Here is a 15,960-nt window from a genome sequence, read left to right as displayed (position 1 = left end):
GAGAGAGAGAGAGGGTAAAAAATTAAGGTAAAAAGATTAACAAGGGCTATTTTAGTCATTTTGGTCGAGATTGATGTCATTTTGAAAGTTTAGGGATAAAACTGATTAAAAAAAAGATAAGGTATCGGACTAATTTTAGACCTAAAGTTCAAGGGAGTAAACTGAAATTTATTCTTAAATATATCTAAGCACAAACTGAAAATAAAAAATTTAATGTAAGCATAAACAAAATGAAATATATATATGATCTCAAACACAAATTTAATATAATCGATCATAAACGAAAATATTATCACGAAAATAAATATTGTTTTAATATATCACCATGAAAATATCATCATCAAAATATCGATCATTTAATACACATGATGATTTACATAAAAAAAGATAATGAATACATTAATCACATACATAATATATATATATATATATATATATTTATATATACCTATACATACATTGATTTAATAAACATCATCATTTTCTACAACATAAATAATATAATCTATATATACATATATGATTTGCATAAAGAAAATTAATATATACAATCAACAAATTAAAAATTACACACACATATATATACATCCATATATATATATATACACACACTATACGTATACATGCATATATATATATATAATCAATAATCCACACACAATTAATATATATAGAATATATTAATCAAACCATATATAATTAATCGTATATATGTATATATATACACACACACAAACACACAATAAAAATACAAATTAAACGAATATAGCCGGAGAGTTCGCCGGAAAATATGACCGGTGAACTGAATTCCGTTGAAAATGTATAACAAAGGTTGAAGAATATGTACCAACGATCAAAATGCTAGCTAGATTAGTTACTTGAACTTCAATTCATGACGAGAGGTGTTTCGGCGACGTCGGGGAGGTGTTTTATTTAGAGCAGGTGATAGAGGAGGAGGTTTTTGCAGAAATGATGCATTCTATGTCGAGCGGGTTTGAAAATTGAGCGGAAGATTCCTTCTGCGCGTTGTCAGAGAATAATTCAGCTTTATCTTCTTAACCGACTGATTTTTCAGTCGACTAAGTAAGCCTAAGTTGACGGAAAATGTTTCCGTTGACTGAAAACATCCTAGCCGACGAATACTTACCGCCATGAATTATCCGTCAACTAAGATCCACTTAGCCGACGGAAATTCCAGTCCAAATTTTTTGGTCGGATAAGAAAATCATAGCCGACGGATCGGTTCACCTTTCCTACGAAAGTAGGTTCGTTGGCTAAGAAAATCTTAGCCGATTGAATTTAATTTTTCCATCGGCTAAGATCCATAAGCCACTAGTGTGCAGGGACCACTTCCAAAGAAAGTTTATCGAAAATTCGGCATAACCTCACTTGAAAATAGACAACCCTTACTAATATTACCTGCAAACACTTCTGAAAATCTAAATCCAACCTTAAACTCCTGGAGCCTTTGTGCTCCTCAAATCACAACATCTCCCAATCTATTTACTAACTTTAATAAGCATAGACCCACCACCGACAATCACATTTCAGAGCAACTCTATTTGAGAGGAAAAGAACTAGAAATATAAAAATGAGCGGAAGCTATACTATTGACTATGCCTCTTCTCCAGGTACGCTTGATCTCAACTATGCTAACCTGCATACTGGGCATTTTTAAAAAGAAGGGCCTAGGGGAAAACATTTAAAAACGTTAGAGTGAGTGGACAAAAATAAATTAACAAATATTTATGCATTCCCAAATTGAATTTCATAGAAAATATACTGCATGCGGCAGCTCAAAAGCTTTCAACTCGATCATCGATTGGCAATTACATGACTAGCTCCGGCTAGTCTCCAAACTTCACAAAATAAAGCCTCTCAGGGTAAATTATATATAAATATATATATATATATAAGTGTATGTATTTATACTCGTCATACTCTTTGTACGAATTCTATGAAGGAATAAGAAAAATAGAAATTCATATAACGCTACTACGTTTGCGTCTAACGCTCCATGTCACACCATAATGGATTTTTATCTCATTATGACGGAAAAGCACGAATGTATATACGTGTGGACTCCCTATATGAAAACCTATATGAACCAGATAAAAAGTAGTTTTCATATAGGGCTATGACGCTTGTGTCTAACACTCACGTCACGCCATAATGAAATTTTACCTCATTATGACGGACCAAGCACGTATGGCTAGCTAGCATTTATATACTACCCACATAAACATCCAATATACATAACCACCGAAAATTTCATTTTCGGGAACTCTCCAAATGAGAAAAATTGTCAAATATCTAAGAAAGAAATAAATCTCAGCAAAAGAAATAAATGATCAACAAAATAATTCATCGTATGCTTTTCAATTAAAACAAAGGTCCACTCACAGTATTAGGCCTAAGCCTTCGAATGCTCAGAATACTCCTCGAGCGCTGCCTCCAACTAATCACACTCTCTAGTCAATCCCACGTCTGACGATAAACAAAAGAATAAATTGGTCAGACCGGACTCCAATGATAATTAACGATTCGACTTCTTCCTAGTTTGACTCGGTTTATTGAGTTGATCAGGATTGACCAAGTTTGACCAATGGATTTATGGTTAGTCAACTAACGATGTTTCGACAATTCCAGTTTAACCTTCGACTTAATAATTCAGGTTACCTTGAATACTCTTAACCAACCAATTCAATTCCAACAACCATTTTTAATAATTCAATTATTTGCTTCACCTGAAATCATTTAGTTCTTAAATAAGAACAAACCTTTCACTAACTCCATTCCTCATTTATCCAATTTTCTTAATCTGAGAAATTGACGATCACAACACAAATACAACTGATTTTTCATCCATACAATCCTCATTCATTTCCTCTCTACACAACTTCTCACCATAAATCACTAAGGGCACCCAAAAATGGGTTTCCATAAATAGAGAGTTTCCCATAATAGAAATTTTCTCAATATGGCAGGTTTTCCTAAACTGTAAACTACAACTTAAACGAAAAAGGAAAGTTGCCAGCTACCTTCACGTATTTTGTTGGAACTGCTGCATTGCCGGAATCCGGCGACTGACCGGAATACCCAGCCGGATTCCGGCCACTTGTCGGAAATTTTGCCATAGTCTCCTTATATTCTCCAACTTCCAAGTTATCGACAAACAACAACCAAAAACAAATGAAATCAGCCTCAATTCACCAACACAAAAATCCACAATCTATCTCAAAGCCCCAAAAACTAAACTTACCTTAAATCTATTCCAAAACCAAAGAACTCAGCAGCTCCTCCCTACTTGAAATCGACATGTAATCCCTCTGCCACGATGCCGCACCACAGCAGTTGTTCCCAAGCTTCCCAACTCTATGCCTCAACTTCGCCAAGGATGCAAAACGCTCGCCAGAGCCCATGGTGACCACTAGAACACGAAGAACACAGTCGCCGGAAAAGAAGCTCAAGAAACCCAGAAACACAGAAGGGGATTTCTGAGTTAGGTCTCGATTTGAAGGAAATAAAGCACTAGACTGTGCAGAAGGAAGAGAGGAGGAAGGGACTCACCGTCGCTAGGTTGATCGGTGACCGGAGCCCAAGCCCTCGCCGAAAAACAGTAAAGGACAATCACCGTCCTCCTCCATCGATCTCCTCCAAAAGTGGATGTCTTCCGGATTAAAGGGCTGGGCTGAGTTGAGGAGGAGGAGAGGATCACTTCGGTGGCGGTCTCGCCGTCCGGTGCTGCTAGAATTGTTGTTGCTCAACGGTGGGGAGAGAGAGAGAGAGAGAGAGAGTCGAGGAGAGACGAGAGAGAGGAGGGATGGGTCAACGCTCGAAAATGGGCTTTTGATCAACTCAACCTCTTCTCTTCCTTTTACCCTTAAACTAATGGTCTAGATCAAAACTCTAGATGATCTAACAGCCCAAATTAAAAGTTATATCCTAATTTCAGAAAAATAGATTTCTTTTACCTACCTTCAATAAATCGTAGAAACTAGCTTGAAGCTCCGAAAAAAAAAATCCGAGGACATTAGTGAACTTGTATTGTCGCGTGCTACAATATCAGGGCTTTAAAAGAAGAATTTAACATTTTGAGAAAAACTCGAAAATAAACTCGATTGTTAAATCACCAAATTACCGAACACTGTTAAATTCCTAAATAACTCGAAGAATACCCAGTAAATGGGTAAAATTGGGTCCGGGGTGTTACATGGACAGAATCCGGAGACTGAGTGGTACAGTCCATGGATGCGGAGGAAGTCCCTTCTTTCCAAGCCGCAATCTTGGCTCAATCGTCCGGCAAGGGTTCATCGGCGAAAGCCGAGTTCTAGGAGAACGGTGGGATGCGGCGATCCATATTCAAACCATCTCAGGCATAGTCGCCACAACTCTGACGTCGGAATCAGGCCATCTGTGTCACATCCGATGCCTCGGGTTTCAAACTCTGAAGATGCTGTTAGTAACGTTCAAATTTCAAATTTCTTGACCAGCCCCGAGACGCTCCCAGGTTCAAGTCGCTATCTATTATCTGCTCCTGAGACAAACTCCAAAGTGATTCCTTTTCCTAGTCCTAATTAGCTCAAGGTCGCAATCACAACTGCCAAAGTTCATGAGGGTTGGAGCAGCAGAGTCACGGAGCTGAAGAGTTTGGGTCTTTTTCTCGGGACCATTTCTGATTTATCTAGGCCTAGCCCAAGGCCTAATCCTATACCACCCCTCCCTAGAGACCCAACAAAAGGCAAAGGCCCAGCCCTCCCGTCAATCCGGATTGAAGCCTTCCCTCATTCAGAACGACAATCACCAAATCAACACACTTTTCATTCCAAACCCAGAAATGCCTCTGTCACCCCTTCCATCTCTCTCCCGTCCTCCTCGGACGAGGATATTTCTCCAATTGTCCAATCTCAGTCTACTCACATGGCCACTTGATCTAGGGGATGAGGTCGAGGAAATCGGAGGGGGGGAGGGGTAGTTTCTCTAGAGGTGGTAGATCTGTTCCAAGCTCTTCAATCCGTGGGAGAGGTTCAGTTGGAGGTCGGGGCCATGGAAGAAGGGCTTCAGAGTATCCAGGTACTGATTTCAATTTTGAAAATTTTCATGATGTTACTGTTGAATTTCTTGAGGATTCTTCGGAGCTAAATTCGAGGATACTTTCTTTTGGTCTGGAGTTGGATTCCGACTCACACTTTAATGGCGGTGGTGGCTGGCCTACAGCCACAAGGGATCAATGAGTCAAACCATGGCGTGGAACTGTCAAGGTCTTGGACGGGCCTTGACAGTTCAGAAGCTAGGGGAGATGATATGCTCCCATTCTCCGTCCGTGGTGTTCTTATCTGAAACTAAGCAACCAAGTTACCGAGTTAACAATCTTCGACGTCAGATGAAGTATTACAAGCGGTATAACAATTGATCCCTCTTTAAATGGTGCGGGTGGTCTAGCTTTGTGGTGGAGGCCTGAGGTCTCGATCGATATAATTTATAAGGACAGAAATCTCATTGATACTCTCATTGTCTTCACCAATCTAAATTCTACCATCAGAGTCACCTTTTTCTATGGTCCTCCATACCCTGAAGACAAAGAAGCTTTCTGGTCATCTCTTTCCTGCCTGGATGTTTCTAATTCAATCCCTTGGATTTGTCTCGGGGATTTTAATGAAATTGTCTCAAATGATGAGAAGGAGGGGGGCATTCCTTGGCACTGGAACCGCCCGAGATATCTCAGAGATTTCATGGATAAGTTTGCTCTCATTGACCTGAAGTTCATAGGGCCGAAGCTCACCTGGGAAAGCAGGAGGGAAAATGTGGATGAGGTGACAAAGGAAAGGTTGGATAGAGTAATAGGTAATGACTGTTGGCTTTGTTCTTGGCCGGAGGCGAGGGTGATTCATGAACCAAGGGTGGGTTCAGACCACTGTCCCCTCATTCTTTATGCACAGGCCCGTGTTTGTAAAGGCCCCAATTTGTTCCATTTCGAAGCAGGTTGGGCTGAGGACCCGAAATGCGAGGAAGTGATCAAGTCCTCTTGGGTTTCTGACTCTCTCTTGGAACCCTTCTCTCTGTGGGACTCAAATTTACGGGCTTGTCGCACTAGTCTTTTGACTTGGAGTAAGTTGAAATTTCCAAATAGTAGTGCAGAGATCAAAGCTTTATCGTGGGAGTTGCAAGGCTTGCAAGAGGGTAAGTCTTTTCCTCTTTTGATTGCTAGAGAAAAGGTGATCCTTTCACACTTGGAAAGAGCATGGAAGAGAGAAGAGTGCTTCTGGAAGCAGAGATCTAGAATCAAGTGGTTATGTGAAGGAGATAGAAACACAAAGTTTTTTCACCTTACCACTCAACAGAAGGCAGAGAAACAAAGTTAGCAGCTTATGCTTGGGTAAGACTGAATGGATTACTGGGGAGCCACAAATCAGAGATGCCTTCACATCTTATTTTAGTAATCTGTATTCTTCAATGGGGCCGAGAAACCTAGACAATTGCCTATCCCAAATTGAGCCTTCAATCTCTGATTCCCAAAACTCAGCTCTCACTTGCCCTTTTTCTGTGGAGGAAGTCCAAAGAGCAGTGAAACAGATGGGTAATTTCAAGGCCCCCGGGCCGAATGGGTTCCCAGGGAGGTTCTATCACCAGTATTGGGAGGTAGTTAGAGACAATATTAATTATGGTGTGGCTAGATTTCAGAGGGGAGAGGCCAATCTCAGTTCCATTAGAAGAACAAACATTGTTCTGATCCCTAAAATTCCCCTTCCAGAGACAGTAAACCAATTCCGCCCAATTAGCTTGTGTAATAACTCAAAATCCTGTCTAAACTCATTGCCAACCGCCTAAAGCCTATCATCCCTCTCATATTCTCTGAAATTCAGAATGCTTTTGTTCTTGGGAGACAAATTCAAGATAATCTCATTGTGGCACATGAGGTCTATCATTATCTGAAATTGAAGAAGGCGAGCTCAAATCATGAGATGGCGTTGAAGTTGGACATGAATAAGGCGTATGACCGTGTGGAGTGGGATTTCCTTGAAGCAACTCTTTTGAAGTTCGGTTTTGAGCCGAGGTGGGTCAAATTGGTCATGCAAGTAGTGACTTCGGTTACTTTTTCCCTGCTCCTTAACTGAAAGCAAGGCAAAAGCTTTTCTCCGGCTAGAGGTTTGAGGCAAGGAGACCCTCTCTCTCCCTACCTCTTACTTCTAATTGGAGTAGTGTTGTCTCGGAACATTTCAAGTGCCACCCAGTCCGGCCTACTTTGTGGAATAAAGTTAAGCAGAAGTTGCCCGGGACTCTCTGATCTATTTTTTGCAGACGATGCGCTCTTCTTTTTGAAGGCTAATGCCCCGAATTGTCTTGCCCTGAAAGAGATAATCGAAGTGTTTTGCTCGACTTCAGGTCAGTCTATAAATTATGAAAAGTCTTCAGTTTTCTTCTCTTCTAATACTCTAGTGAATACTCGGGAAGCAATAGCAGAGGTGTTATCGATTCCAGTAAATGAGAATCTAGGGGTGTATCTAGGGCTTCCCACTCTCTGGGGAAGTTCCAAGCGAAAGGCCCTTGCTTATGTTAAAGAGCGTTTAAGACAGAAATTAGAGGGTTGGAAAGCCAATATTTTGCTGGCAGGGAAATTCTCATAAAATTGGAGGCCATGGTGGTGCCATCATATCCAATGGCAATTTTTCTCATGCCAGGTACTTTGTGCAAGGCTATCAACTCGGACATAGCTAACTTTTGGTGGGGGTACTCAGGCTCCAAACCGAAAATTCACTTCAGGTCCTGGGATTCTGTTTGCAAGAGCAAATCTGCTGGGGGTATTGGTTTCAAGGACTTGGCTGTTTTCAACAAGGCTTTCCTAGGAAAGCAATGCTGGAGACTTATTAAGAACCCTAACTCTCTTTGGTGCCGTGTTCTAAAAGGAAGATATTTTGAGAATTCAAATTTTGTGCATGCAAAGAAAGGGTCGCGTCCTTCTTGGGTTTGGAATAGCCTTTTAGCTGGCCAAGACACAATCACCTCAAATGCCTTCTGGCAAGTAAGGAACAGGCAGTCAATTGAAGTATGGAAAGATCGTTGGGTGCCGAACTCTATTGGGGGTTCAATCATTCCGATTGACACTTCAAACAGGTTTACGCCACTCTTGGTAGCAGAGGTGATTGATGAGAATAGGGAATGGCAGATTGATCATCTTAAACCCTTCTTAAGGGATTCAGATTTCAACTCAATTAAGGCCATCCCCATTGGAGCTGCTTCAGAAAGAGATGTTCTTGTTTGGCCTCATTCCAAGAGCGAGAACTATTCTGTCAGAAGCGGTTACTACAAAACTCTCTCAGCTTGGGTTCCTAAAGCTTCAATCAAGGCATCCACTTCTCACAAGGTTGATCCTCATGTCTGGAAGATAGCCTGGGGATCCAAGCTGGCACCAAAGGTTTCAAACTTCACTTGGAAAGCCTTGGCTAACGCTCTTCCAACTTGTGAGAATCTTCACAAGAGGAATATAGGGAACTCCCCCTTATGCAAAATCTGTGGTCTCTTTCCAGAAACTATAGAACATTGTCTTCTTCTTTGTGAATGGACAGAGCTGGTTTGGTTTGGTAGCTTGGCAGGCTATTCCCTAAATAAGCAAAGTATCACTACCTTGGAGAAGTGGTTATTGGAGACTGATAAAAAGGGAGCTTTCTTGGCCGATGATAAACAATTCTGTTTGCAGCTTATTCTATGGCACCTTTGGGAGATTTGGAAGCACCGTTATGAGATTGTGATGAGTCATGGAAAGCCGAATCCTAAAGTGGTCATCGAGAAGATAAAACACAATTTTGGGGAGTGGGGTGCAGCTCAGGTGTCTAATCTTAAGTCCCTTAATATGACTTCTTCTCAAAGTGCTAGCAACGACTGGTGTCCCCCTCCGAATCATGTTGTAAAGGTTAACATGGATGGAGCTTGGGATGATCAGACAAAGATTAGCGGAATTGGGATTGTAATTAGGAATCATAGAGGAGCGTGCCTTGCTGGGGCAAGCCTTTATGGGAAGTACAATTCAACTATTGAAATGGAGGCGGAGGCAGTGGTGCGGGGACTTCAGCTTGCAAAGCGCCTAAGGTTCCAATCTATTGTGGTTGAGGGGGATTGCTATGAGGTGTTCTCTGCCATCAAGTCCTCTATTTAGAATTGGAGAATTTCGCCTATGCTTGACCAGATTGCTATGAGGTGTTCTCTGCCATCAAGTCCTATATCAGAATTGGAGAATTTCGACTATGCTTGACCAGATTGCTGTTTTGAAACTCCTTTTTGCTGATGTAAGTTGGAACTGGATTCCAAGAAAAGCCAACCGTGTTGCTGATGCCGCGGCAAAGCTAGCTAAGATGAGATTATGCTCTCATGAATGGGCGTCTAGCCCTCCCTCTTCTCTTATCTCTGTTTTAAGAAGTGATGGGCAGCCAGGTCCACCTATCCCTTAGTTTTGTGCCCTGTGTGGCTTTCCTTTGTGCTCTGGTGTGAGCTGTATAGTCTGTTCTGCTGCTTTTTTCTTGCTGTTGTTGTTTCTGTTCTTTTGGCTTTTTCTTGCCTTCAATGAAATCTTTGTCTTGACCAAAAAAAAAAAATTTAAGCATCTCAATCTCAAACGCGAAATGCCAGGCCTTTAGCTAATTACACTCCAAGCATTTGGGGAGATCTCTTTCTCTCTTACGCTACGGCGGTAGATATATAGCAATTCCTGTAGTATATTTATACAATTAGAGCATCTGTTGGTTTGATTTTCACCCATTTGATCAGACTGTTTTTCTTTCTTGAATTTTCCCTCTATACTGAACTTTAAAAATTAGAGCTATTATAAGTGTGTGAACCAGTTTGATTTTAACACAGTTTCTCTTTTCTTGAAATTGCCTGAGTAGGAAGTGGACTTCAGTCTCAAGCAACAATTCCAAGAACTTAAAAGACAAGTGAAAATGATGCTAATGGTTCCAGAGAAAGAGCCTTCAGAAAAATTGAACTTAGTTGATGACATTCAATGCCTAGGAGTGTCCTATCATTTTGAAAATATATTAGGAACAAATTTATCAGGCCACTGATTACGTGCATTTTTATACACGTAATTACCATAAAAATACTAGAATTTAGCTAATCTTTATTTTAATTATTATGTAATTTATTCTATTTTTATTCATTTGTAGGAAATAAGCAGAAATTTGGATTTCAGATAGAAAATGGTGACATTTGAGCAAAATTGGAGCACATGGATTTGAGCGGAAATTAAAGAGAACTAGAGATTTGTTAAGCTAATTAATCATAGCATGATTAATTGATCATTGTATGATTAATTGAGGTGAACAAATCTTGTGCAACCGTGCAGCACCAAAACTAAATCCCTTTTGGTCCTCTTCTCCATTCAGTTCGCGACACGTGACACCTCTACTCTCTCATCACAATTCAGTCACAAACCTAGCCAACCCTTTTCATATATAAGATCTGATTCTCACTTCTTGCTCGGGGAGAGTAGCCGCACACAGTGAAGGGAAGGGCTCTACCTTTTCCTGTGAGTGACCACCAATCCCATTTCCCATTTCATCCCTTCATCTCTTCATTTTAGTTAGTTTTATTTTGAGAATTCAAGAAGAGCTCACCTACAAGCATCAAAGGTTCATCATCACCACAAGGGAGATTCAAGATTGGTAAAGAGAGGGAGCTTAATTTCAAGTGGGTTCATAGTTGCATGTAGCAATTTGAGAATCTCGCTTGTGTTCCTCTCTTCTCTAACCCTTCTCTTAACTTCTTATGTATTTGATGATGTATTTGTTTATGGGTAGTGAGTGATTCTATTTTGGGAGTTAGGGTATTGAAGCCCTAAACTCACACTACGCCAATAAGTGAAACAAACGACACTTTTCACACAACGGTACACAATAGCAGAGTTGTACAAATTTCAAAAATGCTTCATACAACGTTCAGAAATATTCATCCGTTGTGTGGATAGTCTGAGATCATTCTAATTTTTTTTTCTTAAACTAGTACAACATTTTGGACAATATTTTGTTGTCTGAATGAAGATAAAAATGAGGCCCATTTTGCTTCTAACCCCACTCTAGTTTGACATATAACTGGGTGTTGTTACACAACAGTGAAACAAATAAATGTTGTGTGAATGTATACAATTTAAACTATCACACAATACTTTTTATACATCTGTTGTTCGATGTATCTCTCATGCTAGGCTGCAGACTTTTTGTTTTAAAATTGCTCTTACATCCTCTGAAAACCTAATTTTTTTTTGAACGATAGCCTTGGTGGTTTTGATGTAACAACGGAACACTCAAACTTGTTGTGTGAGAGTATAGTATTTTTAACAATCACACAACGACTTTTCAGTTTTGGTTGTATAATGTATTTTCGTGTCATGATAAAGCCCTTCTCTTACATTTGGCAATTCTACTTTAAGTTTTTCATCCCACAACAATCAACTAAGAAATGTTGTGTGAAGGTATATCACACAATTGTTTTCAATATTACGTTATATGCTTCGTAACCTCTAACTCTAAAATACTCTAAACCCTAATAAATTTCCTATTGTAGTGCCACAACGGTTCTGTTTTAATACTGATGTGTGACGTAAAATTAATATTGTTGAATTTATGGTTGACCGAGTTGATCGATACCCAAACGTTTCTGAAAATTTGTGAATTTTGTTACACTACTATACTTCACTATCATAATTATATCTAATGGTCAAATTTTCATGATTTTGATCCTAAACATCTATATCACAATCAACCTACTAATGAGGTATAACATGTTTCCTATGTGGCACATAATGTGACATAACATGTGTAGTACATATTATATAAATGTGTGTTTATTTAGAGAGACACCATTGAGGAAATGAAATTTTGAAAATCGAACCGTATAGACATGTTTACGATATTAAAGCATGATTGTGGTAGAAATGTCATCAATTTTCGGTATTACATGAGTGTCGATCAATGCGGTCAACTCTAATTACACTTACTTTCACTATGGGGAGCCAAACCATCATGATATAATTGACACCACTTATTGTATGAGTTCATGCATAATAACCATATGATTATACGAGTGTCGACAAAATCAAAAAAAATGTTTAGAGTATTGCATTTTGACGTGTTTTCGTATGATGAGCCTCCCATATTTAGACAACTCTTAGTGCTTTTATGCGTTGTGTGAGTGAAAACTAGAGTTATTTTAAAGAGTGGCTCGTTAGAATGAAAAGTAGCAGTAAATTTCCCGCCCTCACGATTATTAAGTGAATGTCTCTATTTTCTTTATTCTCAGACAACACAAAATATGCAATTTATGTCGTCTGATTTGTAAAATGGATAGGGAAAAATTAAGGTTGAGATGTAGCAGCGGGAAACTCCCGCTCTTGCAATTTAAAGATGTCATTTCTTCTCAAACAACAAAATATACAATTTACGTTGTCTGATTTGTAAAATGGATAGGGAAAAAATTAAGGCTGACACTACAAAGAGAATTCAGTTAGCCACACCAAATTGCCATGGCGGAGATTAGCCGTCGCCATTGGTCTAAGTTTTGCGACGGCGCTGCGACGGTAAAACAACCGTCGCTAAATTAAAATGATTTTGCGACGGCAACTTCGCACCGTGGCAAAAATATGTGAACTTTGCGACGGCAATATGGAGCCGTGGCGAAAAAATATAAACTTTGCGACGGCATATGGCGCGGTGGTGAGAAAATGTGAACTCCTGGTTTAATGGAAACCATTGTTTTCATCCTGACTTCATCTGGACCATTGGTCAAGTATAAAACGTAAAAACCCTATTCTATTCTTCAATTCCCTTTTCTAGCTCCTTGCCTCCTTCAGTCAAGAACGAGAGAGAGAGAGAGACTAGAGTCGAAACCTTAGCCCGCCGCAGCCGAGTTTTTGCCACCGTCCTCTGCAGCCGAGTTTTTGTCACCGTCCTCTGCAGCCGAGTTTTCGCCACCGTCCGGCAACATCTTCACCTCCCACCATACTATTCGCACCCTCTCTCCGTCCTCTACCCTAACCCAGTTTTGGTTCACACATTTGGGGTCCTCTCTAATTCGAATTAAATAAGGACAGTTCGTCGGACTTTGCTTTTCCAACGAGCTTCCTCGTCTCCGGTCACCTGCTATTCACCCTTGGTAATCCTTCTCTTCCTTTTTCTTTTCTATCGATTTCTTCATCTTTCTTCTGAAATCAAAGTCGATTTCCTAATTTTCCTCTGTAAATCTAGTCTAGCTTTCTATTGGTTTACACTTACAGTGAATACAACCCAAATTTCGCAGAGAAAATATCTCCCTTACCCATCAAACTATGACGGCTTCTTCTGGTGTGGACAGGTACCTCTCTTGATTTTCTTGCAACATTCTGTTGAATTCGATCTGGGTTGTTCCCATTTTTTACAATTGTAATTGCATTAACACAAAATGGAAAAAGAAACAGCTAGACTGCTTAGTGTTGTATTACTGTGATCTTTTCTAGCATTTTAGAATTTCATTTGATATGTATTTCATGTCTTAGATGAATTTGTACTATCAAAGGCTTGTTCTTTAAGCCTCTAGAAGTATCATTTCCTAACGTAATTTGTTTGTTATTGTTCAGTTAGAAATAATCTACTTTTCTTAATGAATTTTGATCAATTGCTGAACTATAATATATGCATATGTATATCTAAGCTTGTTTACGCACTTTTAAATCAAGCGCTTTAATAGGTAGACTCTTGAGTGGTTGGATTTTCGTTAGAATTGCAGAGGATGAGGTGCATTCAGTCCAACTTTACTACACTGGTCATATTAAAGGGTTGGATTTTTAAATTCAGTGGTATAGAGCTTGATATGGTCTCGGCTTTATGAAGTACTTGAGCATGGTTGATCAGTCCATATTGATCAGGACTCTCCATGATTTTTCTTGCATGAAGCTCATAGGGATCAAATCAGTGGAACATAGTAGAAGTACATGGTAGAAACAACTAATGTTAATTATTGGTGCCCGTGTAGGTAACGTCTACGTGATTGTTGATGAGGGAAAACATATACTATGGACTGCATCTGTGGAGAAGAAGATTTGGTAAGGAACTATATAGTTGTTGCCTGTGTGGTTTTATTGAGTACACATATATGAATTATGGGTGCTTTTAATTAAAAGACAAATGGTCAAGGCTTCATGTTCTTATTGTAGTAGGATGGCTATAACTGCATATCATTTTGGAGCATTTTCAGCAGCTAGATGTGCATTGGTATCTCACAAATATACGAGTGTAGTCACATTTTGTGGTAAACTTAACATCTCAATTGTTATATATATATATTGTCATTCTTTTCTGTGTTGAAATTTAAAGTTTTATGATTTGCATAAGCACCTTGTTTAATGGTATGAGCTTTTCGTGACCAGGGATGAAACCAGCAACTTCTCTTGGGCATTAAACATGCAAATATGCAACTAATCAGCCTGTTATTGTTAGCTTCGTCAAGGAACAAGAAGGTAGTTGCATAACTGTTTTGCACTCTAAATTCTAATGTTGGAACTTAATGATCCTAAATGTTTACTCTAGATGTTGAACCTACATGTTTCTTTTGTTTCCCATACTTATTCATGATGAAAAATTTGGGCATCTATGTTTACATTGGCAATTAAAACACTTTGAATTTCTTAAGTTGAAGTTGCATTAAGGTTTAGATTACACGTTGAATTTCTTCCAGTTTCACATTACTTTTACATGTTTGGTTGATCTACTATCTTGTGGATGTATTTGGCAGAAGATCTTAGCACCTTATCGTATTCCAGTTTTTATATCGTAAAATTTTATCTACTTTAGAAACATCAAGATATTGGCATTCTTTGGGCTCACAGTGCAACAGGATTTCGTGTTCTTTGCATCGTGCATTTTTATTGTTTTCTTCTATTGCTAAAATGCTACTGCAATATTAATTTCTCATAATCACATATTGAATGAATGATTTGCTCAAACTCAAGCTAAATAAGTTTTACTCTTCTATGTGCAACAACTACTCAAGACATCATCAACTCTTCGGTTTGTGGTTTTCTGTTTATCACTACATACATGTGTGTGTGTGAAGTGTAAAGATATACCTAGTTCATTAATATGTGTTGAAACTACCTTAATTACTTTCTTGAAATAATGGGTTTAGGCCTAAATGCTAAATGTTACATGCCTAATTTATCGACAACTCAAACCTCAATGTATGTTGTGTGGTAATACCTAGGCACATTATTTGGATAATTTTAATCTGACTAATAGTAGTCTAATATGAATGGAAATCATTTTATACTCGCACATAAATAATCATATACCAAGAAATTATAGGCCTGAGCAATAGTAGTCTTATTTACGTACACATTAATCATCATATACCAAGAAATTATAGGCCTGAACAATAGTAGTCTTATTTACGTACTTTACTTTGCTCATGCTGCAGCCTTACAATTTCAGATGATTTGCAACTCTGAACAAAGTGTGTATCAACACTTGGTGCTAGGCCTGAACATGCTACAGAAGAGCTATTAACTTCATTGTAGTTTTGGTTTGTAAACCTGTAAGCTTATCTCTTATATAATCTTGAAGTAGAGGAAAAGAAGTACTTTGAATTGTTCTGTAAACTCTTGTATAGAGCTTCATTTACTTTTTGTACAGCTTTTATCCACAAAACTCTTCTATATAGTTCTTATGCAAAATTCGCATTTGAGGACATTTAATCGAGTGTGAATTCTTTTTCAATATGTTGTATCCTTTTTCCACAGCTTTTGTCCAAAAGAAAAATTAAAAGTAAAAATCTGGCATGCTTATATGCTTGCCAGATTTTTTTTTAAAATTCATAAATAGGATTTTGCGACGGCATTGCCGTCGCTAATGGGTGATTTGCGACGGTGCAAGCAGTCGCCACTTGCCGTTGCCAAATAAGTGACAGCCTTTGCAGTCGCTGCGTGCCGTCGCCAATACGGTG

At 38.9% G+C, this 15,960-nt stretch overlaps 1 protein-coding gene and 1 non-coding gene across 3 annotated transcripts; both read left to right on the top strand.

The window, feature by feature from the left end:
- The first annotated feature begins 6,453 nt into the window (after positions 1 to 6,453).
- Positions 6,454 to 9,151, top strand: LOC101297119 (putative ribonuclease H protein At1g65750-like). The gene is made up of 3 exons (XM_004293001.1): positions 6,454 to 6,756; positions 6,864 to 7,054; positions 7,612 to 9,151. Exons 1-3 carry the CDS (start codon positions 6,454 to 6,456, stop codon positions 9,149 to 9,151), a joined length of 2,034 nt encoding a protein of 677 aa, XP_004293049.1.
- A 3,670-nt stretch (positions 9,152 to 12,821) lies between these two features.
- Positions 12,822 to 15,696, top strand: LOC101297984. Of its 2 annotated transcripts, XR_184049.1 has the most exons (6): positions 12,822 to 13,140; positions 13,285 to 13,338; positions 13,996 to 14,065; positions 14,177 to 14,271; positions 14,390 to 14,479; positions 15,436 to 15,696. It is a non-coding gene; the product is annotated as an uncharacterized LOC101297984 (transcript). The 2 variants fall into 2 exon arrangements; XR_184050.1 differs by lacking the exon at positions 14,177 to 14,271 and having other exon boundaries at positions 12,849 to 13,140; positions 15,436 to 15,660.
- Positions 15,697 to 15,960: the final 264 nt, after the last annotated feature.

Source organism: Fragaria vesca, linkage group LG2 (assembly GCF_000184155.1).
Source record: "Fragaria vesca subsp. vesca linkage group LG2, FraVesHawaii_1.0, whole genome shotgun sequence".
NCBI lineage: Eukaryota > Viridiplantae > Streptophyta > Magnoliopsida > Rosales > Rosaceae > Fragaria > Fragaria vesca.
The sequence above is the reverse complement of the archived record's forward strand: the minus strand, read 5'-3'. Positions and strand labels throughout refer to the sequence as shown.